This window comes from Falco naumanni, chromosome Z (genome assembly GCF_017639655.2).
Source record: "Falco naumanni isolate bFalNau1 chromosome Z, bFalNau1.pat, whole genome shotgun sequence".
Lineage (NCBI taxonomy): Eukaryota > Metazoa > Chordata > Aves > Falconiformes > Falconidae > Falco > Falco naumanni.
In genome coordinates this window covers 55,565,358-55,592,624 of record NC_054080.1, presented here as the reverse complement: position 1 = coordinate 55,592,624, position 27,267 = coordinate 55,565,358, and the positions used below count along the sequence as shown (strand labels likewise).

General features: G+C 40.9%; 1 protein-coding gene across 2 annotated transcripts; it reads left to right on the top strand.

Annotated features, from left to right (window-relative positions):
* The first annotated feature begins 28 nt into the window (after positions 1-28).
* PDCD1LG2 (programmed cell death 1 ligand 2) lies at positions 29-25,013 on the top strand. Of its 2 annotated transcripts, XM_040580610.1 has the most exons (7): positions 29-910; positions 8,537-8,605; positions 9,902-10,264; positions 11,334-11,618; positions 12,184-12,324; positions 13,066-13,107; positions 15,270-25,013. In XM_040580610.1, exons 2-7 carry the CDS (start codon positions 8,551-8,553, stop codon positions 15,350-15,352), a joined length of 969 nt encoding a protein of 322 aa, XP_040436544.1. In that variant the 5' UTR covers positions 29-910; positions 8,537-8,550; the 3' UTR covers positions 15,353-25,013. The 2 variants fall into 2 exon arrangements, with proteins under 2 accessions (XP_040436544.1, XP_040436545.1); XM_040580611.1 differs by lacking the exon at positions 29-910 and having other exon boundaries at positions 8,439-8,605.
* Positions 25,014-27,267: the final 2,254 nt, after the last annotated feature.

Genomic DNA, 27,267 nt, shown 5'->3' with positions numbered 1-27,267 from the left:
TGTATCCTCTTTTATATCTCCTTCTTGCGATCTGGTCATCAATTAAAAGGTAGAGTGATGAACAACAGTATGGGAGTAAATTGTACCTAGTAACAGTAAAATGCACAGAGACATCCATCAGTAAGGTTGTTCAATAGAACAGAATACTTTATGCTGAAAAAGAGCCCTGGCAGTCACCTAGCCCAACCTTCCACTCAAAGTATGGCCAACTTAAATCCAGTTGCCCAGGCTTTGTCCTGTCAAGTTTGGTATATTTGCAAGAGTGGAGACTGACAACCTTCAGCTGGGCAACACTGTTTGACTATGCCTCATTGTGATTATTTTTTTATAAATGATGTGGATATAGATGAAAAATGTACAGAAAATGTCATCTGCAAATGTTAGGTAATCTCTCAAGGAGTTATTGTAAAACTAATCTGATGAAAATTGAGAAAATGTAACTTGATAGTTTCATGAATGCAGAACAGTCCTGGTAAATGCTAGTTCAGATGCCAAGGCTGTGTACTACTCTAAATGGGTATAAATCCAGCAAAAAAATATGGCTGTAATTAAAAGCAGAATTTGACCATATAAATTTTACAGAATCCTTTGAGTAAGCTTGTTTGGATGCACATTCTCAGCAATGCAGAGCACTGAACTCAAACTATGAAATCTCAAAATGAAACTGGAACTGCTGACAAATTCCTATGAAACTTGGTGGTTTCCTTTTAACACAGTCAGTTGTTCTGTGACATAGAGCCTGGATAAGATCAGCCTCCAAGTTATGCTGTCGGTACATGTTTTAAACTGATCATGAGAACTGGATAGTTTCTGCTGTAGTGCAAAGTAGCTGATAGAGCTACTTGGTAAAACCAAAACTCCTAGCTGTTGCATGAACCTGACTCTTCCAATGCCTGCATAAACATCTAAAGTGAGTACAATGCTGCTAAAATGCAAATTGATATTTACTGTATTTCTGACTGGTGGATTGCAGGGTTTTTTCCTATATTCTAAAGATTTACTTAAATTAAGTTTATTTTCAAATGATATGTAGGAAGTAGACTCTGATTCTGAACCAGAGACTGGATAAGTCCCAGATCCTAAAACACAGGTCCATATAACTTCAAACTCTGGGGAATAAAATGTTTTAGAAGCTGAACCTGTCTTACATCTCAATCTTCTGTCATAAGCAATGGCAGAAGAGTGGTGCTAGCGAGCTTCTTGAGCTTATGCATTGGGATGTTGCTGTTCCTGGATCTTTCATTCTGAATTTCAGGGAGGAGTTGTACAGAGAACAAAATCTGTACATGTTTGTATCTGTATGTTCCTGCTTACTTTCTTTTAGTTGTTATTCAACCCCTACCTGCAGGTGGTAGGTTGTTTTAATTGTACAGCAAGTCTGGAGACCTTCACCTTCTGCATTCCCAGGAGGAGCACAGGCTAGGAAGAGGAGAAGTTCTTGTGCTCCTCTGAAGTCTTTCTTTCTGTAGAAGCTGGAGATATGAAGGAAGATTTGCAATGTATCACACCAAAGTGTCAGCCTGTATTGTTCTGTGCTGCTGCTTAGAGCTGAAAAGCATGCGTTCCCTAGATACGCAGCTGCATTTTAAATGTAATAATATTTTCTGTAACAAGTTTTCAACCCAATCTTATCCTAACATTTATGGCAAAAAATATATTTATTTGAGGTTGTACTCAAATTATAGTAGTTAACATTGAATAAAATAACAGTGAAAAATATACAACAGGTGACAGTTACACAATGGAGGGAAAGTGAAAATGTGCAGCACGGGTGAGCAAAGAAGGAAGTGAGAAATGTTATCTCTTTATCTGAAAGCTGAAGTGAGATGGAGAGCTGACTGAAACAATGCAACTAGGCTGTCACAGGTGATGCGAACATCAGATACAAAGCAATGGACTCAACAGTAAATTAACTGCATATTGAGGTGGCGTGCTGGTTTTGGCTGGGACAGAGTCAACTTTCTTCATAGTAGCTGGCACGGTGTTATGTTTTAGATTTGTGCTGGAAACAGTTATTTTATATCTATATATAGTTATAAATATATCTATATCAACAGTGTTGACAATACAGAGGTGTCTTCATTATTGCTGAGCAGAGCTTCACAGAGTCAAGACCTTTTCTGTGTCTCACCCCAGCACACCAGCGAGTGGGCTGGGGGTGCACAAGAAGCTGGGAGGGGGCACAGCTGGGACAGCTGATCCCAACTGGCCAAAGGGATATGCTGTACAATATGATGCCATGCTCAGCATACAAACTTGGGGGAAGAAAGAAGCGGGGAACGTTCGGAGTGATGGCTTTTTTCTTTCCAAGTAACTGTTAACGCATGACGGAGCCCGGCTGTCCTGGGGATGGCCGAACACCCGCCTGCCCGTGGGAAGTGGTGAATGCATTCCTTGGCTTGCTTTGTAGTGTGTGGTTTTTGCTTTACCTATTAATCCATCTTTATGTTAACCCATGAGTTTTCTCACTTTTCCAATCCTGTCCCCCAGCCTGCTGAGGGGGAGTGAGTGAGTAGCTGTGTGGTGCTTGGCTGCCACCTTGGGTTGAACCACAACAGGTGGACAACAGGGGACTGCAGTGGGGGTGCAGCAGCAGAGGAAGAACAGCAGGTGAGAGGGTGTGTGGATGAGGTGGGTTGGAGAGGATGAGGGCAGAAAACAAAGTCCACAGAATGTACTAAGACAGCCTGAGAAATGGACCTTGAACAAATGTTAATATGCGTTGCTAGTTTTTTTATGAAGTCCTTGAAATGGAAGCAAATACCTTCTTTCTGACAGTGAGATATAGAACAGAGGTTATTTGTATAAGGATCTAATGCTGCTAGGAATTTTAAACTTTTTTTGTAAACCTGTTTTTTTTTTGTTTAAGCTGGATCCTTCACTGAAAGAAAAATCAGTTTAGTCATGTCATGAGGAGGTTGAAAAGGTTGTGTCTTTTTGCACACGTGAGAGTTTTGGAAGGAAGCTTCTGAAACCACAAGATGCACAGAAGGCAAAAGAGTTTCAGTAACAGAGAAAGACAAAGAAAGCAAACAGTGCCTGGGACCCTTCAGTCTTTTGCCGTGTACATATGTGTATGAGAAGATGGTCTGTTTTCCAGAAGAATAAGCATAAAACTCAGTTCATGCAGGAAGATCTGAATTACCCCAAAACAAAGTAGTTTAGGCATGAGCAGCAGTACAGTCACATTAGCCTGGTATTGCTCTGATGCTTCTTTTGGCCAAATGGAGCCAAGCAGGATACCATGTTAACACAGCTTGTTTGCTTCTGGTATTCAGATGAGTTTGTCTTTTTGGGATATTTCCAGAGGGGACTGCATTGTGCTTTGCACAGACACTACCTTTGCAGTACAAAAATACAAAGACTTTAGAAAGAGAGGGACTAGGAAAAGCATGATCTGAGCTGATCTCTGTAATTTTATAGAGTGTATCAGTGGCAGAGCAAAAATGTTGAATGTAGGAATAAGCAAATAAATTTCAAGTTTCAAATCTATTAACAAAGTGTATCAGCTCAGGATTTTTCACTAGTTTTCACATCACTTCCACTACCCTGTTTGCTGAAGTGCATTTGAGAGTTTGTGCGGAGGTGGGCACAGGGTACCTGGCCAGCCTGGTGAACGGCCAGCCCCCTCCCATCTTCCATCTGTGGAGTGCAATGAACCTGTATTCTTCCAGGAACTTTGTAAGAACATGTGTCTTATACCTGCTAAAATGGAGCATGATCACATTGCAAGTGCTGTCAATGTGCTAACTTGATCTGCAGGGAAATACAATACAAGCAAGGGTGTGTCTACAATACCTGCTTAACTTTAAAAGGGCCAAGTACCCTTTCCTTGGTCCTTTAATTTTTCACACTGAAGTCTGAGCAATTATTGTGAACTTCTCTGTATGTTTGACTTGTACTCTACACCTGGAGAAGGGCCAGTGTGCTTGGAAACTTGTTTAGATTTTCCAGCAGTTCTCATTATTCTAGTGGAGGATAAACTCTTGGTCTACAAACTCTTCTTGCTTACTGCCAGTAAGTGTCATTATGTAAATGCTAAATGTTTTTGCTGTTCTTAATTGTCCCTTCACTGGAATACAAAATATTTTAATAGCTGAAATGATGTTTCCAGGAAAGGGTTATCCATGGCTTTTTTTAGGCTATGGAGTCCCTGAATGACTGACTGTGCCTCTGGTTGTGTTCAGCTGTGTTAGTGGACAGCATAAAGAAGATTCATCTGGCACAGGATCCTTTGCTACCCTTGTTTGGCAGCAATCGTAGGATCATAGAATGCTTTGGGTTAGAAGGTCATCTAGTCCAACCCTCCTGCAATGAGCAGGGACAACCATAGCAAGGCTACTAGCCAGCACTGGTGCCAGAGGGTCTTGTACTCTTGTCTTACACTAAGATGTTCCTTTTATTTAAGAAAACCACTATGATCTTTCCGATACGCAGATGAAATCAATAAAACTGAATTCACAGTTCACATTATTCAAATGTGGGTTTGGATTCTTATTACTAAGGAGTAAAATGCAAAATATTCTGTGATTTCCATGTTCCTTTTCTTACAAAGCTTCTTGCAAATTTTTCAGTATTGTCAACATTGTAGGAGTTGTCAGTAACTGAGGTCAAATCACCCTTAATGCTTCTGAGCAGATTGTGTCAATCTCCCTCATCAAATCACTGTGGTTCATAACATGAGTGTTCCCCAAAGATAAGATCCAGCAGCCATAACAATAAAGACATGCCAAAGAGATCTACACAAAGCACAGCTGCTTAAAGGAAGCATCCCAGCTTTTGCTCAAGAGCTCCATGGTTTAGAGCATATACCAGAGTTTAATGTTCCCCTTTTGCCACCACTTGTACCTCCTGTAAGGACAAGCACCCCTTCACTTCTGTCTGTAGAACTGAATGAAGCCTATGCTTAATATTGAAAATTGAACACTAAGTTGAAAGCAATACTGTGGCCTGGAGCACACAGCCTGTGCAGTTTGAGATGGGGATGCTGAGCCGAAATTTTTAGAGGGGAAAAAGAAATATCTTTCTCACTCTTTGCCGGGAGAATTTTGAGCAACTGCTTGAGATTTTACGTGAACTGGGGCATTCCACTGGCCAAAAAATTATTTTTTTTTTCAGAGATGAGTGTTATAATCCCTGTGGGTGTGTGAGCTTGGGCCAGGACTAAAGTCATAGATGGTCAACTGAATCAAAAGGAGGCAAACTACATCGTATTGTTTTGACATTTTGGGGAATTTTAGCTATTTATTATCATTGCCCTCTGAATTTCACTCAGCATTCACTAAGAAAACTTACCAGAACATGTTTCTTTTGGGCCAAACAAAGTCAAATATGAGTTTCAACTAAGTACTTTTAGTAAAATAAAAAAGCTGTATAAAAAAAGAAGAATATATTCCTCCCTTTTCCTATTCATATTGTCATGTCTTTGTTTTCATTGTTTCCACTTAAATTTTTAGGCTTGGGCCCCATAGCCTCATTTGAACTCTTACAACTCATAAAAAGCCATGATGGCGTTTAGATGTCTGATGCTGTGGGTTTTGTTACCTCAACCTTCAAAGGTTTATTCAGCTTCATTTTCATAATGACACAGCACTGTGTGAAAACTTGCTTTCTCTTCTGCAGGTTGGTCTGGGAAATTCATTCATTTACTGACAGGATCCAAATTGCTGTTGAAATGTCATGCAACTTCCTTGTGTTCTTAGATGTGGATTTCAATTCCTGACTTTGCTGCCAGAACCACCAAGTGCTGATTTTTATGGTGCAGTGTTGCTTTGTTACATCCCTATGAAGTTGTAACAAAGAGATGATAAATGCACTTTAGAAATGGCCTTTTGCCTACAGGAAGAAAAAGACACAAGTGCACAAACTTGTTAGGATAGTTGTGTACAAGGATTACTGCATGGCACATGTTTCACAAAAGGTAGGGAGAACATACGGGCTATTCTGTAACAGCACGAATGGTTGGTACTGCAAGCTCAGAAAAAATCACCTTCCAGATGCTGGTGCAGACCTTCTTCATGGAAGTGCATCAGGATGCCTGGCAGAGCCATGTGGTTGAGTTGCATGGGTAGATTGTGCTGAGATTGCACAACAGATTGATGTACACTAGTAAAATCATGGAAAAAAAGAAAGATGGCTTCTAATACAGACTGTTGCTGATAGATCCTTGATCCTTCTAATACAGATCCTTGCTGGTCACCACAAGCATTTTATGACTCTGCTTTCAATATCACAAGCAAAAAGTTTCCCTCTTTGTATTCTTCTATGTATTTATGGTATACGTCAAACTCTTCTCCCTCTAATCCATCTGGCCAGGCAAGATTTACTCTTATTTCGTATTTAATAATTACGATTGTTATCTGCTGGGGCTTTGATTATGTATCCCCTTATTTTTATTCTACCCTTTTACTCTCAGTAATAATGTATATTTTAAAAAGTCCCATCCCCTACATTATGCAAGGTACATGGTCTGCGTTCTTAATGTACTGTGAGCTATAGAAAGAGAGTAGATCACTTCAAATGTCCCACAGGAGGCTAATCCAGGGATCTCAACATTGATGTGAAGTAGTTGCATTCTTCATTCAGTTCTTCCCTCCATGTCCACCTGTTTCTAGGTAGGCTGTGTGGAGAAGTGAGTATAGCAGGAGATTGAGGATGGTAAATTTCTTTATAGTATTAACCAGGGGTCCGCAAACTACGGCCCACAGGCTGGATACGGCCCCCCAGGGTCCTCAATCCAGCCCCCGATATTTACAGACCCCCCCACACACCACCCCCCACCCCCCGCCGGGGGTTGGAGGGGGAAACCAAGCAGCCGCAGATGGCTGCCTGCCACTGCATCCGCGTGCCGGCCCCCTGGTTAAAAAGTTTGAGGACCCCTGGTATTAACTGTGAAATGCTGTGTTGGCTACATAATGAATGAAATCTAACCCAGCTGTCAGGGATGGGATCTTTGTTTCTACATCCAAGAAATGGAGATAGTGATGCTGATGTTGTTTATTAGCTCCTTTCTCATACAGCTAAAATAATTACAATTTATCACACATTAAGTAGTGGAAACTCAGTCAGTCCCCTGATAAAGCTAATTTGCTTTTATTTACATGTAATAAGCCTGCTTACTGTAGTTTGCACACACCCCTTTAGGGTGACATAAAGGTCACCTTTAGCTGTGACATCAAACAATTAAGGCCTACATTTCCAGGAAAATCTTGGCTGCTAACTTTACTAAAGCTTGAGCCTAACTTTCTGGGGTACAGAGGGCTCAAAAACGGAAGCGATCACAGAAATGCAACACCTGAGAAAATCAGAGCCAGAATGTTTCAAGCTGAGCCACAAATGAGTGGGGAAGTAACGTTAAAAACCGTCTCCAGTAAGTCTAGCTCTGGGGAAGTCTAAAATTGCTTCTTCTCTTCTTTACTTCCTTATGCCTACTTCTGGATCTCCTTCACTGATTTTTTTTGTAGAGTATACTCTGTGTTAGCATGCTTTATTCAAAGTAACTCTTCCTTCTTTTCTATTATCTCATCAGTTTTGTTATAAATGTCCGTGGGTTTTGTTCTTGGCTTTTTAGTTATGTTGATCTGTATACAAAAGTACAGTTTGCTTGTTACTGGAACAGTAAGGTACTCTAAAACTGGACTTTCTTCTGTTGCATTATTTCAGGGCTGTTGGTTTACTGTCAGTAATACAAGGTACTTTGCATGTGTCAGGCGCTGCCATGTGCAAAGCGAAAGAATTAACAGCAGTAGGTTTTCACATCTCATCCATTCTGAAGCAAACTTTAATTTACCCACCCTGAGATTTCCAAGTATCTCTTGTTGAGTTCTAGGTATCTGCTGGTCTTGAGGTTAAAGAACTTGGGCAATAAGTATCCTCAAAAAAGTATACAAAGCAGAGTTGAAACAAAATCAGGGTTAGCAATCTTGTAAGCTAGATCAGGCATTAGTGCAGGCAGTTAAAAAGGTCTGCTTGTGCACGTTTCTGAAGCTCTTCCACATGTGAGAAGCCAACTGCAATTGATTTTTATTACTGATGGGTAGAGGTTCAGTGTGAAGTTGTAAAAGCACTGGCCTGTCAGACTAAGACTGCCCTGCAAGCTACAGACCCTGAAAGCCTCATGGCTGAAGTAATGGAAGTTTTATTTCCCTTCGTTGCCACAGGTCAGCAGTTCACATTCCATGTGTGTGCACAGGTTGTTTTAACCAGGATTTTCCCTGTTTCTAGTGGTAGCCTAGTGTTTGTTTTTGCTGATTTTTAGCTGCGACGGGTTTTGAAGGCTAGCATGGCTCTAACCCAGGGGTCCTCAAACTGTTTAACCAGGGGGCGGCGCGCGGATGCAGTGGCAGGCAGCCATCTGCGGCTGCTTGGTTCCCCCCCAACCCCCGGCGGGGGGTCTGTAAATACCGGGGGCTGGATTGAGGACCCTGGAGGGTCGTATCCGGCCCGCGGGCCGTAGTTTGAGGACCCCTGCTCTAACCCATCTCAGCAGGAGGAGGTAGCTGTGGCAAGTTCTGGTGCAAACCCACTTCTCTTTCAGATCCACCTGACAAAATGCTCCAGATCCTCGCAATGCTGTTGCTGGAAACACAGCTCTCCATGGTTTCAGGTGAGAGAGAAACTGCCTTTCAATTCCACCAGTAGAACCAATGCAGCAAATATCACCACGCCCTCGGTACACGGGCTTCAGCACTTCCAGAGACACCTACACGAACAGCCGGCGATGTCTGCAGCCTCTGCTTTGCAGCGTTGTGCAGAAGGCACTGCGTACTAACTCAGCACAGGGCAGATGTCCATCGCTTTCCACAGTCAGGCTTCTCTAAGGCACAGTGTCCTGCCAGCTGAGGCGCGCAGCAGCAGCGGGCACGGCCATGAGAGGGAGGATGCCCAAAGCAAGCTAAGCCAACTGTGAGCAGAACAACCCCAGTGTGAGGCAGAGTGAGGGAAAACCACATGTATTCCCCTGTCCAGGCCTCCAGCGGGAGCAGCTTGGCTAAAACCCAGGAGGAGCTGGGCAGCTTTTTAATTACTTTTCCCTCATTATGGTTGTATTAAAATACATAAACAAACATTCCTAGGAGGAATTGAAGCTTTCCCTGTATTTCACAAACACATGAAATAACAGGAATGCATAAACAGGTGCATGAACTTCTTTTTTAATGTCACTATCAGTAATTCCAAGTGTTTCTGAATTAAATCTACCAGTATATGGTACATCCAATATGGAAAGTAGTAACAAGGTATATTGAATGATGTATCATAAATAACTCCTTTATCAGGTACACTTTAAAATGGTAAACCAGTCATAACTATTAATTTCATATTTGGTGAATAGCTAAGAAGATTATTTTGATATACTTTCTGTAACACTGTCGCATGTATCTGAGAAGATGCGTGGGATAAAGTTATGTTCAGGTGGTCCTGGGCTTGTAGAAGACTGGAATTGCTAGGTACCAATTCTTCTAAGTTACATGTGCTTATCCAGTGCAATGCTGTTTCACAGGAGTTGCGCTGTTCTCTTGGTAAAGGATAATGAAACCAGATTTACTATTTCCAAAATTAACTGTTGCTTCTACTAGAATCTTAGGACTTACAGTTCAATCACAGTTCCACAGAGGTACTCCCTGTGTAATCACCCTCTCAGCCTTAACTTATATCTAAAACATGAAAATAAAACCTTGCTCATTTTGTCCTTGGTTTTCAGACTCTGTTATCAATAGAGAATATAGAAGATTTGCTATAAATACTATTGACATGGTAGAAACGTTAGTGTGATTAGGAACAAAAAATGCTAAAAACTTTTAGTTAAACCAGTAGCCATATGCCTGCCCAAATTTAAAGAAAATCAGAAGATATTTTAATACCCAAAAAAAAAAAAAGAAACTCTTTTCTCTTCCTGTGGCAGCTTTATTTACAGTTGAAGTTCCTCAACAGCTATACATTGTGGAGCATGGGAGCAATGTAACCATGGAATGCAGATTCCCTGTGAACGGTTCATTAAACCTAGGACTCCTGACTGTTGTCTGGGAGCAAAAAAGGCAGGGCCAGTCCAAATCAAAAGAGGTGTACACGCTCCGCAATGGGAAGGCATCGCTTCCATCACAACATCACGATTATGTAGGAAGAGCAGCACTTCTGCACAGCGAACTGAAACTGGGACGAGCTATCCTTCAGATCACCAGCGTGAAGATCACAGATGCGGGATCATACCTTTGTCTCATTGACTATCAGGGTGCGGACTACAAGTACATTACTTTGGAAGTAAAAGGTTAGTGGCTGGCTTGAATGTTAAGTATATATTCATTGCAATGTCCCCACTAAATTCCTACAAGATTGTAGAAATTGACTAAGTGGGAGGGATTTGTTTCTAACTCTCTCACCAACACCTTGTGCACAGCCCCCAGGGCCATGAAAGTTATCTTTGTGCTGGCTAGTCCTTGGTTCAGTGGCCAGCCGAGCTTCTCCAGGAGTAGACTGCTCTGCCTCCATCCTTCATCCCTCTGACTTCTTCCCACACTCTCCTCCAATGCCCCCACCTCATACCTCTCATTTGACCCCCTGCCCTTTTGGGTCACCTCTGGCAATTCCCAAAAGTTTCTCAGAGGTTCTTTAATTGACTTACAAGCCCTGCTGCAGCTACCTAAGTGGCTGGGAATTCCCCAAGTGACTGCAGCTCCCAGAGTAAGGACGTGATTTTCTGAGCTTGTCAAAGCCAAAGGGACATTAGTAATAGATGCGTACATTACCAGATAGCGTGACAGACCAGACCTTTGAAAGGCCTCTAGTGTTTCCCTCTAACTGCAGTATGCCTGTGTGATACAAAGCAGCGTTCATTTCCCACCCAGGCATTTAAATACTGACTTTTGTCAAATGCAAAAATGGATACAGCTGTTTTTAAGACCCGCATTTGTTCCTCTGAACTGTCCTTACAGAAATTCTAAGTTCATTTTGTTGTAAAATGACTAAAATATCACACTTGTCTATAAGCTATGGTAAAACAAATATTAAACCCAGCCTTTTTCTTAATGTAGCATATTCAAAAAGTGGAAATAGGGTCCTGTGAGACTTCACTTGTTTCCTGTGTATTGATAAATTATAAATTCAGTGTCAACTTCTGCCTTGTATAAAGTAGTGAAGTAAGTTCTGTCACTGGAGGCATGAGAAGGATTGAATAACAAATACTGAATTGTTCTAGAGAACATCCTTCACCATGTCAAGTCAGTGTGCCTCAGACACAGCCATAGACAAAACATGGCATTAAAGGGAAGGAAGAAGAGCGAACTGGGAAAATTATGATTGTTGCATAAAGGAATTTCACTCAACTTCTTCTTATGCAGCATCCTACAAGAGAATAAACACTCAAGTAATGAGAAAACCAGGTGAAGACAAGTTTGTTTTTATATGCCAGTCAGAAGGCTTTCCTCTGGCAGAGGTTTTCTGGCAAAATGAGAAGAACTTCAGTCTCAGTGGATCTGCAAATACCACCTACACACTGACTGCAGACGGTCTCTACAATGTCACCAGCATCGTGACATTCAAACCAAACTTGAGTGAGAACTACAGCTGTGTGTTCTGGAATAAGGAACTGAATGGACAAACTTCAGCTCATATTTCCACTTCAGGTTTGTATGACTTTGAACTTATACAAGACAGAGAGTGTTAGTATATACATTGTGCCCTATAACCCATCACTGGAATTTGGTTCTAGAAAACCGTGTAATATTGATGCTCTGGAAAAGAAACAAGGCTATTATTTATGCCTTTGAAGCCTCAGCTATCTCACACTCCAGCAAGCTAGTCTGTCATTGTTTTGGTATGTATTTTAGGTTCAGGGTAGCTCCCATTATTTGGCTGCTAGTACAGAGGAAATTCTTTAATCTGCATAGGTGTCTCCCCTGATCTAGACTCTTAATTAATTGTTCTCCAAATGGGATACAAATAAATTGCAGTAGTGCTCACTCAAATGCCACACAAATGGAAGATTTTACTCATGTTTTTTAAAGCTTCCTATAGTTATATTGCAGAATGAACTAGTCATAAGATGAGTGTAAGCCACCATGTTGATAAATTTTAAGAATCTTTCGTTCAGTCAGAGCAAGACTTTGGAGAGTTAGAACTGATTACTTCATAAACAATGCCTGTTTTGTAAAAGTTATAAATTTACTTTATTTTCATGTTTTTTGACAGCTTTAATAAGTACACAGTATAATGGACAAAAATCCCTGGTCTTATTTATCGTCCCCACGTGTGTGATGGTGGCTGTTCTTCCCTCTGCATTAATAATCTTTCAAAAGAGAAAATCATTTGAGAATGGGCAACCCAAAGAAGGTACATTTTACTTCAGATAGTGGATCTTTTCACTTAGCATGACCTTTTGGAAGTTTTAGTAACTCTAGGCACACTTGTGTGATGTTAGTCACATTTTATTTCTAGATGCACTCTGTTCTAAAATGAGATCTTGGATCATTTGAGTTGGGTTTTATTTTCCTTACCTTGTTACTTACATGAGACAAGGTATGTGAGAAGATATATTTTTTAATCCGATCAGCTACTATTCTGTAAAGAATACAAACAAAGCTTTGGTTTGGGTGAGAAGGGCTGTCAAAACATAGTTTGAACGGTGTTTTTCTTCATGGCTACAAAGTCACCGTAGCTACAGCATACAACACAGAATTTTTATTTTTGATTCCCATTAAGGCTGTATAATTAAAATGGTATGCTGTATAGGACTATCACAAACAGTGTTTCTTTCCTTGTTTGCAAGTGCAATAGTGGAAGGTAATAAAAGAAGTAGGCTATTATTCTAGTCTTGCATATGGATAGACTCCAGTAAACTCAGGCAAATGCATTTACTGTCATGAAATTAAAGTCTTGCTATTAAGGACGTCCAAATTCAGTTCAAAATTTGTAAAAGAAAAGAAGTGTAGAGAAGTTTACGTATTTGGTAGGAGTTAATAAACTTAAATGGGCTTAAAGCTCGGTTTAATCTAAAAGTTTGTTGAATTGTTGTTGGTTTTTTCAAGTCTAGAAATGTTTAATCTAAATTTGTATATGTATTTACTTTAACAGACAGGAAAAGAAAACATAACCCTAACCCGAAAGATGAGAACAGTAAGTCATACGGTTTTCTATATTTATGCTTACAGCTTTTTCTTTCTTACAGCTAAAATCTTCACAAATCTGTAGATGGCAGCTTAAGTAGGTAGCAGCTTACATCAAAATAGAGACTAGCTTTGAATTTGGATTCAGCTTTTCTTCAATTTTCTAAGAATGCCAAATCTAATGGTATAACTTTCTCACAGGTGATTTAAAAATGTATGAATGTTTGTTCCCTTTCACTGAGCTACAGATAGCTTACACACATAGGTCGGTATACACCTCTGTATGCCAACTGCAGTTCTGGTAGCCATAGCTGAGTAGGATACACACAGAAATCTGGTTGTTCTAGAAGGCATCAAGATTTTTCTGGTAATAGTCTGTTATACCTGTGGCTCAGGCTACAGGTTTTGACAACAACAAAAAAAGATACCTCGTTTACATGGAATATTAGATCAGCAACTGAGCCAGAGCCACTTCTCATCTTATGAGTATGTGCCTGCCCTAGACAACCAGGAATTTTTGCATTGGAGAGGGAAGGTAATGCCTCAAAAAGTATCAGGATGTATGTAACTGTCCTGTACTAAAATGGAACTGAAAAAAAGAAACTACCATGGAGAACTATAATGCTATGGTAAGAAAGCTCTTAGAATACCTACTTACATAAATCACTTTTGTTACCTATACCTAGAAGTCTGACAGGTTAATATACTGTCAGAAGAGAGGCTGTGGCCAGTGTTAGGTATGGTGGTACTGGGCTCAGCTGTAACTCCTTGGTGTCCAAACAGAGCCTAACACAGCCTATGGAGATCAGGCCTGAGGCTGCCAAGTGTGCTCTAGGTATATAAATGATTCTCCCCCAAGGAGCAAAACTGGAGCAAAACTGTGATGCTGCTGACCAAGCAGCCTGAAGAAACAATACACAGCAGCTTCTGGACACATAGGCAGCTTTGGGCTTTCCCAGGGACAGAATTGACTTGAGAAGCCACCTGTGTTTCTCACTGCTAAACAAAAAATAGGTCAAGAAGTCATCAGCCTAAAAAATAACTTCTGCAGGTAAAATGAAAACTAGGGATTGGATGGAGAGGGCATGAATTCACTGATTCCCACATCACCTCGGATTGCGGTGCTTGCATCTTACCTGTAGCTGTCCAATCCACTGCCATTGGTAGTATTACAGTCAAAATGACACTTTCAGAAAAACACTTTCACCTTTCGGAAGTCAGCGCTTGCTGTAGTCAAAGCCCTTTCTTATTTTTCACGTGATGGTGTGATTGCCATGGGCAAATGAACAGAAGCTCAAGGCAAGCAGCAGTCTGAAGGACAGCGTTGGTGCATGTCTGGACGTGATTCCAGTGCACGTTGTCTGAGCATAGCGTGGCTTCCCATGGCTTGTTGTATTACTGTTGCAGAATTTTTTCACTTTGTGGCCCTAGCCGCCTCTATGCACTTACTGAAATGAAGAAATTAAAGGAGAGGCAGCTTTTTGTGGTCTTGTTTTACTTCTTCATTTTAATGACCGAAAGTCTTTGTGCAACATGCAGTAAGTCATATGACAAACATTCATATTTCTCAGCATCATATATTTTTAAGAAACACTGGAAATAACCTTTTTTCCATGATGAATAGGTAGTTGAGGCATAAAAGCCACAGATACTTTACCAGAGACCCTTGGAAATGACCCACATGGCCTTGGTTACAGGAACAAGGATTGCTCATGTTATCATTTTATCTTACAGCTCAAGCTGTATCAGCACTGAAGGTGTAGGACATTTCACCTCATCACTGAAGTCCCAGTTCTGCAAACTTTTATTCAGATGCACAGATTTTACCCATAAACATTCCCATGGATGCTATCTAACCAGATTTTGGTTTTGTTATTTAATTTATATGGCAGATAGTGATAGCTCTGGTGTAATAGTAAATTCAGAATTTGGACAACAGATAAGAGAGAGAGAGGGAGAGAATTCTTCCCTCAAAAAGAATTGCAACAGGATATCTTTGTAATTAATGGCTGCTTTAAGGAGCCATTTTAACTTCAGCATAGCCCAGAAACGTTTGCATACAATAAAGACATGGCCTTCACTCTTTACCACTCAGTTGTTAAAAACAGTTATTTATTTGCTTAAATTATTGGAGATTTAAAAAATAATACTAATCCATTTTCTTTTTTCAAGGAGATGATTTTAACGCTCAAACTGAGGCTTTATACTTGTCAACTGTCACAGCTTCAAGAGACAGTGGGAGTGTGGGTCTCTGAAAACGCTTCATCTCACATGCCGTAATTTGCACTTTTTGTATCTGTTTTTGGGGACTTCAAAGGACAGTTATAGCACTTTATCTTTGGCATGAACAGTGAACTCAAGGGGATTTATTGCTACTGTAGCAATGGAAAGCTATGCTTCTTCAGATACCCTATTTTGAAGTTACTGAGAATTATGTGGTCATGAAATGTGGTTTACCATTGCAGAGAGGGTGTCCAAGTGCCTTTGGTACACTTTTGCACTTACTGTTGCTCAATTTTGTTTAAGAATGCCTTTATTAACTGTTCCAGTCTCAGGAATGGTGCTTGGATTCAAACATCTTTCGGCAAGTTGAATAAAAGCTGTACATACTCTCTTATTTCTAAACAGTCATCTTTCAGGTGGAGACATCATTACATGCTCCTATCTTATTTCCAAACTTCCCAGCACATTAAACTGGAAATTACCACAAGCACCCACCAGCATGGCAATATATGGAAGGCGTTTCACATCAAAAAAGCAATAAAAGGTTGAATCAAAGGACAGACAAAAAAAGATTTCTTAGGAGAAATTTGGAAGCAGAAGTGAAAAGGAAGCTCAGAAGATTTCTCCAGTGACTGTTTTTAAACAGTAATTATAACTTTTCTCAAAGGAAAAGATGAATCTTTTCCATGCCAGGCACTTATCTGTCTTATTTCCTATTACTGGAACATCTAAAAATGCCTCATTCAACTCTGAACACACTGTGCACTGGGCATAGCTTCTACAGTGCCAGTTTTGAAAAAATGCCCAACAGGAACCAACTCTGCATCTTAGTCATCAGATAGTGAAGCAAGGGCACTGGGTAGAATCCGTCACGTTATTTTCAAAAAGCGCTGGCTCTGGTCAGCTGTGTTTTCTCTTGAGATGTAACAAGATTGAAGAAAGGTGTTCACATGGAAACTACTTTTGTCATTGTCTTGCTCTTCCCAGACTGCTATCTGTTTCACAAAGAATATTGTATCAATTATGTTAAGGTTTTCTTCATAGCACTTGCTCTGGATTTAGATGGGAGCTGCTTCTCCAGGGTCACGTTGCAGCTATTTACTTCGGCACAAAGTGGACCTACAGTGCTGCTACGAGCCCAGAAGGACAAGATGCACCCCCCACGTCTATTTTACCAGGATAGCTGATTTTGAATAGCAGGGCTGCTGTTGATTTACCTGTAGAAGAGAAAACCGAATGTCTCTCTCTGTCATCACTTCAATTATCCATGTGTTGTACCTTTAAATACTCATTTGAGGCTATAGGATTTAGTTGAGACAAATCCCTGCTAGGATTGTAATGTCCTTGCTGACATGGCAAATCAGGTAGATTTCAGAGAATCAGAGGCAGCTTCTTGAAGCACTTGTGTAGCTTCAGATGCAATAGCAGCTTAGGGACTGCCCTGGCTTGCACCACCTAGCAACACTTAAGGGTGAGTACATAAGGTCAAGCAATTTCTCCCCGTGCCAGATTTGTATTCTGCTGGGAACTATGAGCCCCTTCTGTCAGCCACAGTGAAAAATCTAACCCAGTGTATTCCTGGAAGGACTTAATTTTGCATTTTTCTATTTCTTTTTTCCTTGTAATCATAAAATGGAAGTAATTCACACTGAATTTATGTGGATGAACAGTGTGGATATGCTAACACCACAGCCTTTGAAATTAGATTATGGTGATTATCATTGTACCCTACTGAAATGAAAGTCATCCTGACATCATCTTACGCCGCTGAGCAAATGTTGCCTGGGTTTGGGCGGGGAAGAACAGGTGTGGGCAGCACTTGGTGCCCGTTTTACCGGCATAGCAAACACTGTCCTGCTTCCCTATTCATGGTCTATATACTGCTAGGTTTCACCCAGTATCCCTAGGCAGAGGCAGCCCAGCTTTGCACAGCAGTCCTATGCCCTACCCACCCCGTTTCACATGAAAGGAGCAATAGCACTATTTGCTGTGATAACCGTAAGAACATCCAGAAATGTATCCTTGGTTTACAGGTTTCTGTATTTTTACCAGCTCTTACTGGGTACTTAAGAACTGCAATAAAAGCTAATCAGGATGGTTGTCACATTTTAGTTTGTGAAACTTAGCTTGTCAGCAGCTTGGCCAGTCTATATGTGTCTATGAATTCATGCATGAGTTGTTTTTCACTGTAAACCATGGAGCATATGATACGGGTGTGATACGATGAGTCTCTGTTCTTCCTGCTTCAGCTACTGTTTTACATGTGGGTATCCTGAAACAGCTGAAAAGTTTTCAGATACAGATAAACTGTCTGCAAACTGTTTGGCTTTTTTTTTTTTTTTTTAATAATTTTGAAGTTTACAGTGAGTCAAGACCTGATATTATTAGACCATAAAATATTAGATATTTTTAGATGTACTATAAAGTTTATTTTGTAGTGACTGACTTTAATACTTACACTCTCAACTGTCATTTCGGAGTGGCATAGGGGACACCTTGCATAGGAAGCCTCCATTATCTTTTCTAATATGTACCTCCCCTATTCATCTGCATAAGTTTGTCCCAGCTGGGAGACTGTCATAAGCAATAGCATGTGTCTGTATTGTGTAAATGTACAGATTCAGTGAACATTGATGGAATGTTTGTATGAAAATCTGTGCAAAGAATCTACTCGCTGGTTTATAGTCATCAAAAACACAGGCTACTGAATACTGAGGAAGACCATTTTTCACAATGCGGGTATAAAAAAATAGTTTCTAAGCATTTAATTCTCGTCTGATTAAGGAACACTACTTTTGCAGTCCCCTGACCTCCTTTACTGTGAGTTATTTGCCATTTTAGCACAGGAGCAATGGGAAAATTAGGGGATTCCTCACCTCTGCTAATAAGGATAGATTTTAAGGGCTTGCAGTAGGTTTCTCTGAGGTTTTCTACTTGTAGCAACATTTTTAGTATCTGTGACTTGCAGATACTTGCAGATACTCTGCAGAACTGCAGAGCTTGCACTGTGATTAGGATCACAGAGAGTAAGATTATGTCTGTTTCGTATCACATTCACTTTCATACCAGCAACAGCCTAAATCCACTCCACTTACTTGATTTCCATTAGCACAGACGTGTCTGAAAGCAACACTAAACATCAGGTAAGTTAATAGCTTTGGAAAAAGACTTGAAGTGGAAGAAGGATTTCTAATGGCCAGTTGAAACTTAAGTCTTACAACACTTACATCTGCATAGCAGAAAACTGTCAGCTGATTCTGACCATGTGCTTACTGGGAGCAGTTGGAAATGCTTTTTTAGAGGTCTGGATTGCCAATGAACAAAATCCTGCCTTTCTTAAGAAATGGTGCAGTCATCTTTTCTTACAGACTTTCTTTCTTTGCCTGACAAAAACATGCTGCTTGTCACCAAAACTGGTATCTTCCTACTTCACAAAACAGCAAAGGAGAAAGATTTTAGAAACCATCTCTACACTGTGAAGAATCAACATTACTGAAACAGATCTAACTTCAAAATTGGCTTTTCTTTCTGTGGGGGTGGGGATCAACTAAGTGACCCTTCTAACCCTAAGTGACCTTTGATTGTAAATTTGTTGTTCAAATTAGCTTCCCTGTCCTTTGTAATTGTCTGATGAAAGTACAGCCCCAGCTCAATGACCGGCATCCGGTTTGACAAGGCATCCTGGTTTTCCTCAGCATCTTGTCAAGTGTGCCCTGAAATACTGTTTTATAGACAGCGCACTGCAGTATTTCACTCAACTCCCATACACAGCCATACGGTAAAAAGTAGCTGACACAGGTAAGTGCCCCATGCAAACACTGTTAAAAGCTGACTTGAAAGAAACATTAATTGATTCCAGTGTATTTACTTTTGGCTTTTATGTTTACTGACCTTTTTCTGCAGCTGAGGTTTGTTTACTCACAACCCTCCTTCCTTAATGGGCTTTTCCAAGTGAGAAGTGAAATGTCTTTCATGCAGTCTGTGTTAGAAACCACTTTACATAAGGAAATAAAACATGCAGTAGAAATTTGAAGAGTGGGTTTAAGTGCACTCCTTACACACGTGTTTTTTAAGTAGTGGGCCAAGATGAGTCTCAGCTGGTGACAACAAGGCTTTCTGTGATGAGGTGGGGAATCTAGCTAGTCAGAAATGTAGGATTCTAATTGCAATTAGATATTTTTTTTTTTGTAATTGTAAGAAGATTGCTGTGCTACTGGATGGCTGCATTTGTGTATGAAATCACATTTTTTAGGTAAGATGATGAACACACTCTTCCCATACCTAAAACTGATAACTGTCAGTCTTAACAATGCTCCAGCTTTGCAACAGCTATGCCAAAAAACCAAGTTGACCAATGGTGAAATAACTCTTTCTACCTAGTATTCATGGAGCATTAAAGTAAAGCCTGGCAGAACAAAGAAGCCAGATAGTGGTAAAGAGTCACATAAACCTGAGAATGTCACTGAGAAAGGAGAAGCTTTCGGTGGGAAAAGGGAACAGGAGATGGCCAACAATTTATGTTTCAAGAGGGACACAGAATTTTTGTGAGAACAGTAAAGTCAGAGGAAACACTGCCATTTCAAAGAATTTCCTGGTTCATATAAGAAGCCGAGAACTATTGAGGGATTCTTCTGTACACCTCCAAAATATTGCAGCCCTAGTCCATGGAGCTGTCTCAGACCGGTGAGATAACTGAAGCAGCAAGACAGCTGTAAACTTATAGAGCAAAAGCAATGTATCTAGACCTCCATGCAGTCTTTGATTTTCTGTACGTTTGCCATGCACACGCTTCGTGCTCCTAAAAATCTGTGAAGTAACAAGTAAACCACAGAGTGTAGACCCTGCTGAGGTATTGGGGAAGATGTCAGGGATAGAGTCTGCTTCTGGACTGGCTAAATGCTCAAAGCCAGGAGCAGAAGTTGCTTTAGCAATCTCAGAGATGGAGAATTCCCAGCTAAGAAGCCTGTTTACATGAGAGTCTAAATTTCAGAGCCAGATGAAGATTAGTATATGCTGCCAATGGGAATTATTTCCACCTTCCCATACATTCTGCTGTTGACATAGGTTTCACAGTTCAACATCAGAAGAGACCACTGGATCAGTTATTTTAATTGCCCCTATATTACAGTTTATGAAGGATTGCTTGGGTTCTTTATAACAAGCCTCAAACTACACCTCTATGAAGCTGTTCAGTTTTCCAAAACTGAAAATGTGTGTAACAATTGCCGCAAGAGAACAGAAGATCAGAGCCCCAGTTGCCTCCACTAGGAGGAAGCTGTTCGGGTCAGGCATTCTCAGGATTTCCACAATGCTGGGTTGTACAATTGTACCCTACATGGGAGAGAGGAAGGTAGAAAAAGTCCAAAGGAGTGAAAAATTTTCTTGCATCAATCAAGACAGTCTTGAACAAGACATATTCTGGGAATTATTTCAGGGCATGAGCCAACTGTGCTCTCAGTTAGTCACTGCTCACCTTGCCCAGTCTCTGATGCTTCAGAAAAGGATGCTGTTATGCTGGAAGCCAAACTGTGCACTGGGATAACTTAATGTTACTGGTGCTTCCAGGTGACTGGCTACAGTCTGAAACACAGAGATTTAGTTGTGCATTTTGCCTGACAGGACTGCCAATGGGCAGAAGCTGAAAGGTTCTTGACTGAAATACAGAAATCTATAAAGAACTGTAGGAAGTGATTAGCACAATTAACTAGACAGATAGGCTCACAGTCCCTGTGCTGGGTCTTGATATAAGTCATGCAACCTTTGTTGATCTGCATATTTTCAGCTTTATTCTTTACCTGATCTGCCTCAGGTACCCGGTCAATTACAGCAGCGCGACTGCATATATAACATAGCTCCAGTTCTGGGCTACATGTATGATTTGCTCCTTCATCTGTTATCTCAAAACAAGATCATAATAGAGATAATTAAGCTTCCTGTTTCTAAGCCTGCATAGTTGCCCTTTTTGTCATTGCCCTTTGCAGTATTTGAGTACTCCTTGGGGTTTCCCTGCCTGCCTGAGGGGGAAGACAGGATTGCTGTTAAGAAAAATATCTCATTTAGGCTATTGGAGGAGTAGCCCACCAGGATGGAAAGGAGTTGTTTTAAAAGTCAACAGTGGCATAGGAACAAAGGTATAAAGTGACTCTGTGCTAAATGCAATGCAGAGATCAGGCTGCTTGAGAGTTTTAGGGTAGGGGGGCTCAGAAGAAGCTTTTGAGTGAAAGCAGTAGAGCAAAACCCAAACTTGTTTACAGCTAGAGCTCAATCGGTTTGTGGAAGCGATTGTGTGACTCAGGTCTTGTGACGTCGGGGTCCTGGACATGGCCATCATGAGGCCTTCTCTAACTTTGTGCTCTTGTCTTAAAGACTACACAAACCCTTTTTACCACTTGCTGAGGTCTATACCTGTGAGGACACCAGCTCTCCTGGAGTTGGAACTTTTGAGACACTACTTCCCACCCAGTAAGTGTAGCCTGCATTAATTTTCCTTCATAACCTCCTTTAATAAACTAAAGCTGCAGCTATCTACTGCTGAGCTCCTACTCGGAGACTCTGTTTGCTTAGGCCTATCAACAAGGTCTGTTTTAATAAAAAAGTTTTGCCCTTGGTGTCTGACTGGACGCTTGTTCAAACCTGCGTTTTTCCCAGGAGGACAAGAACATGTGCAGTGCTTTGATATATATTGAAACCTTACTTGTCATGAGAAACAGCTCTCATCTCGCGGTGCCATGAAGTAAATACTCTAGTAAAGGGGCCTGCTGCTGGTTTCGAAACCAGAAGCCTCATCGAAGGAATAAGGAACGAGGTAAACCATTCTTCAGTCCTGCACGGCGACTGCTGTGAGCTAGCCATTCCTGCGTGTAGGTAGATGCTCAGGCTTGCCCCATGCCAGCCTTGCACTTCATAGCTGTCTGGCAGCAGGAGCCCTCTCACAGAGCACAGCTACAAACCGGCTGCCCTGCCTGCTGCTCCAGTTTTGCAGGCATTGGCCACCTAATGTGTGTGCTCACAGGCACAAGGCAGCTTGGTTTTTTGCAGAATTGGACTTTGTGCCATGAAGATACACTCCGTGAAGAGCAGCTACAAAAGCATTTGAAACAAATCGTGCTAGTCAGTGTGCAGGGGAAAACATGACACAACCTAGTTTAAACCTCTCCTTGTGACTATGAATGTCCTAGAAAGTCTCTTAAATTGTTAATTAAATCCAAAAAGCCACAGGGAGCTAAGATAAAGCTGGAATGATTTAGGGAATCTGGCTTGTATTTTCAGCCTAATTTTTTGAATTTTTCCACTTTGGTAGATTTAAGTTAAACTTTTCTTTTTACTAGTGTTTCAACAGGATATAGTGTATTTTAAAGATCCCCTTTTGTACATGAAAAGAGGGGTTCCTCCTCTGGCTTTTGGAAGATTGAGACAACAGGATAAGGTTGTACTTGTTTTCCTCTAAAATCTGGTAACTGGAGATCTCAGTGCTGCAAGCTGATTTATATAAGCAGATGTGACACATTTACAGAAGCCCACTGAAATACAGCAGACTACAGCAAATACACTTGAATGCAGGGAATTACTTACCTACTTTTATCAAGTGTCTGCAGGCCATACACCCCAGCACCACAGTACCGTGTTTATTTGAGTTTCTAATTTTGGCAAACAGTGGCTGTTAAAATCAGCAGCAAAATAGCTGACTATGTTCCTGAAAATGTAGGAGTAACTGCATTGAAGACTCATGGCTGCTCTCAGAAGGAACAGGGTGGCCTATTTTGGCCCTGTTTTCTATCCTGTAGATGAGTTCACATAAGAAAACTCAGGATAGGGACTACTTTTTTCTACTGAATTTTGCTATTTGTCACCTGATCTATTTTGTAAGAAGCATGGAATTTCCTGAGAAAGGGATTTAATTAGCTAATTTCATGGTTCTGTAGGCTAGTGAAGTGTCAACACAGCATCTCCTATCTGAGAACCTCAAAGTGTTTTCCAAGTGTGTGTAAACACTATCATACTATTTTACTGATGAAGGTAAGCTTGTACCTTAGTCAATGCAGACTGAAAGACACAAAAGGAATAAAAGCCACATCTCTTGAGGTTTCACTACCATCCCCATAAAACTAGTTTTATTATCCTTGCAAAGCAATCTGTCAGTGGGTTGCTCCACAAGGGGCTACGAACCAGAAGCAGATGGCAACCTCAGCACCATGCTCTCCTCGGGCCACAGCCCAGCGGTGCCTAAGCAGGACCAGGGCTGGTGACAATCTCTCAACAACCTCTTTGTAGCCACGGTGATGGGTCAGGTCCAACATCTACGCAGTTACATGCAGCTAGCCAGGCCTGGAGATGGCAATCTACAGCACGGGCCCACAGTCCAGTCAGGAGAAGCAGTAAGTCAGGACAGTGGCAGACAGGGCTGGGCATGTACCTACAGCTTAGATCAGGCAAGACTGGGTATCTGGGCATGTGCTTGATGAGGGCTCCTGGGGCCGTGGACAGAGCGGCTGCCTGAGGCTGGCCAGGGCAGCTGAAGCCTGCTGTTGCATGTAGTCCCCTGGCAATGAGGAGCCTGTTGCTTTCTGTAAAACATCCTGTGTTCATTATTACTAGTTTTAATAGCAATTGTCTTTGTAGACAAGCAGGACATCTCCTGTGACTTCTATTCTTAGAGCAGCCACTTTGTAGTACCCACGCTCCTTCTGCTTTAACTGTTATATTTAACTACAGCCCTGCATGTTGTTATTTTTAAACGTTAAAGGGTTTTTTTGCAATAGGGAAGCACAGATGCATAGCGCTATTATATTCATACTCACATGTAACTGACTCTTAACAAAAATTAAGTCAGTTAACTTCCAGTTGCTCTTCATTGCACAGCAGCATGATTTTTTCTCTTGGGAAAGCAGGAAAAGTCTGAGTTGCAAGCACAGATTTGGAAAACTCTGAGCAGAAATACAGCCAACTTCATCCCTGTACCCACACAAATGGATTCTATCCCTGAAAATACGAAAGCGATCAAGAAACAAAAGTTGTCCCACAGTCTCTATAGTTAAGCTCTGCTGAGCTGACCACAATGCTGCTAACAGATCTTACCTCAAGTTAGGTGGATTGGTTACATGCTTTAGTGACCTATTCACTTCTCTTTTTCAAAACAAACTTGGTTAAATCTAATATCAAGATGCCATCTCAGGACTGCTTCCGACAGCTGCACAGCGTGACTTTGCAACTTCACTACTTCTCACAATGCAGCAGACTTACAAACAAGATATCATAGTAAGATCCCATTATTTACAGAAAAAAACAATCTGGCAAAATGCAAGAACAAAGAAAGTGCTATTAAAAAAAGACAATGACAGATGGTAACTGTGATACTTCCCCCCACTCCAAAACAAGGAATAGGCTGCAAAAATTTGAAGCATGTTTTACTAAGCAGCCCTGAAGATGTGAAAAGAAAATAGTTTCATAGCTAAGCAAATTGTGTTGCTATTCAGTTATTTAACCCCTGTCCTGGCTGTTGGGCACATAAACCTGCCATCCTGTGCATCTCAAACAGCAACAGGATTTTGATGGGGGTCTCTAATCAGGAATGTGTCAGCAAATTAGTAAAGCTTTCTTTGTATGCTAGACTAATAGTTTTCAGTCCTATTTTCTGTCTGGTTCCTCTCCTCTTCCCCTGCCCTCCTTGGCATATTTCATATTTCTCTTGAGTGGTATGTGCCAACAGCCACAGAAAAAGCAAATATAAAATGACAACACGTTTATTAACATTTTTACCTACATAACCAACATCAGCTGAGTCAGGGTACCACCTGTCTGTCTGATGTCTCCAATAATTCCTTTTTTGCTAGTAAGTCTCTAAAGGCTTTATTTTACAAATAAAGATCTGAACATTTTACACTATTTGACTAAGGTGCCATTTCAAGTCAAGACTGTATAAATACAATCAAACAAGCTGTCGAATGCCTAAGCATTATGCTCTGTCCAGGGACATGGGTGTGTGTGAGGGCTGTTTCTGAATCCCATGAAAACAACAGCTGCAGTTGCTTCTTGCAGGAAGCATTGAGTGAAAACAACAATACTGAGAAACGTTTTTCTTTCTTCTTCTTCTTTCTTCTTCTTTTTTTAAAAAAATATTTGCTGTGTGCTAGTAGCATGTATGCATTTTTTAAGAGACTTGGAATCTGGCTCTAGTGTTCCTACAGTTTTAATGACACCTAGCCTAACAGTGGTACCTTCCATTGCTATTGACATGAGGAAGGCTTGTATTTTGCCTGTCATTTACATATTGAAACAATCAATTTCTAACTGGTTCTACCTGTTTCATCAATAATGAAATTATGATGTTCTAGTCTTGGTGAAAAATCCTGTATTTCTGCACCTCTTGTATTCTTCTACTGCAGAAGCTCAAGTTTTCAGCCCCTTAATTTAGATTTTCATGACACATTTGGAAACTTCTCTTCAAACCTTTGCAGCTACATTTGCAACACAGCACAGATTCCTGCCTGTATCATGGGAATTTTATTTTGCTGTCTCAGCAAGGGGTATATTATTTGAAATCCAGTTCTTAGTGGGAGTATGAAAGAAAGAGGGATGAAATGTCAATATTTCAAGGACTATTACAAAACTTCAGGAAGAGGATCACAAGACTGAAGTCTCACAAGGCCAAGAATGTCACATGAGTCAAGACAGCATGTGCACATGAACAAGTATGTGTTTTAAAACTAGCTCTTCTCCAGGTTTTGCTGCGCAATGGCATATCTGGTTTTACCACGTATATGATAGAGATACCTCCTGAGGGGTGCAGAGGTCTTGCAAGTCCCTTTATGTTCAAAAGAAGCTGCAAAAACAGCTGTTTCACAGACTAGATCTATACACTTCATTTTTCTACTGACTTCAGTTATGCATGTCCTGTGCTTCTGTGCAAGCCTCGCAAGCTGGTGACTTTTTCCAGCTAAAAAGCAAAGGTTTCAACAGCAGTTTTGCCTGTGTGCCCTCCCATAAGCTCTCACATGTCCTATCAGAGGAATTAAACAGAAAACAAAATTTTGCAATTCTATCCACTAAAAATTAATTTGTAATTGGCAAGTCACAAAGGTTCCTTTTTATGTCAACAGAGATTAATTAGAATTCTATATACATGGTTTCTGGACAACATGGATACTCCGTCAAAGAACACAAACATGGGAATTTGAAATGTGCTGCCTGAGTACAAGCTGAAGGAGAACCATTGGACAGGTGATGAAGCATTAGAGTTTTGCCTCATTTAATGCTGGGGACAGCTCACAGACTATTATGCATCCCACACTGAGGTGACACAGAATGACAGTGATTTTAGTTCTGGGCATTATGATTTTTATGCTTTATGAAATGTTCTTCATTCTCTTCAAGCAAGAATAGATTGTTCCTTGATCTGGCTGATCCACTGATTTTGGAAAAAAATCGTAAAATGGAGAAAAAACATGTGTCTGCAGTGTAACAGCCTACTCAAGAAGTGGACCCACTGACTTCAGTACCTACCCAAAGGCAAGCTTCATTGGATACTCCCTAGGTCTTATAATGGAAGGGACAGTGAACAGCAGGTCCTTACTTACACCACTAGGTTTGATAGATTTTGTAATGTTTCCCCCTCTTCCCTTCCTTCTGTGAATCCTACATAAACACAAACCACACTTATATAAGCACAGGCATACAGGTGGCTGGATCAGGTATCTCCTCGCTGGCTGATCAGTCTTGAAGGTCAACAGTGAAACATACGCATGTCCCCACTCACATATCTTACATGTACATTCAGATTTGCAGTTGTTTTCAGGTCACGTACAATAATTTTCCACATCCTGTGCACCGAGTTTAACGCTGGGTCAGATCCTAGACAGCACCCTGCAGTCCTGAGGCCTTTGATCATTCTTGGTGCCCTTGGTGCCCTTTTTGACGTGAAAGGGTGAGAACAACCAACAGTGTTAAAGTC

Coding starts and splice junctions, on each gene's coding strand:
- PDCD1LG2 (XM_040580610.1), top strand. CDS start 8,551: ATGCTCCAGATCCTCGCAATGCTGTTGCTGGAAACACAGCTCTCCATG. Junction 10,265..11,333: donor CATTACTTTGGAAGTAAAAG/GTTAGTGGCTGG, acceptor CTTCTTATGCAG/CATCCTACAAGAGAATAAAC. Junction 13,108..15,269: donor TAACCCGAAAGATGAGAACA/GTAAGTCATACG, acceptor TCTTTTTTCAAG/GAGATGATTTTAACGCTCAA.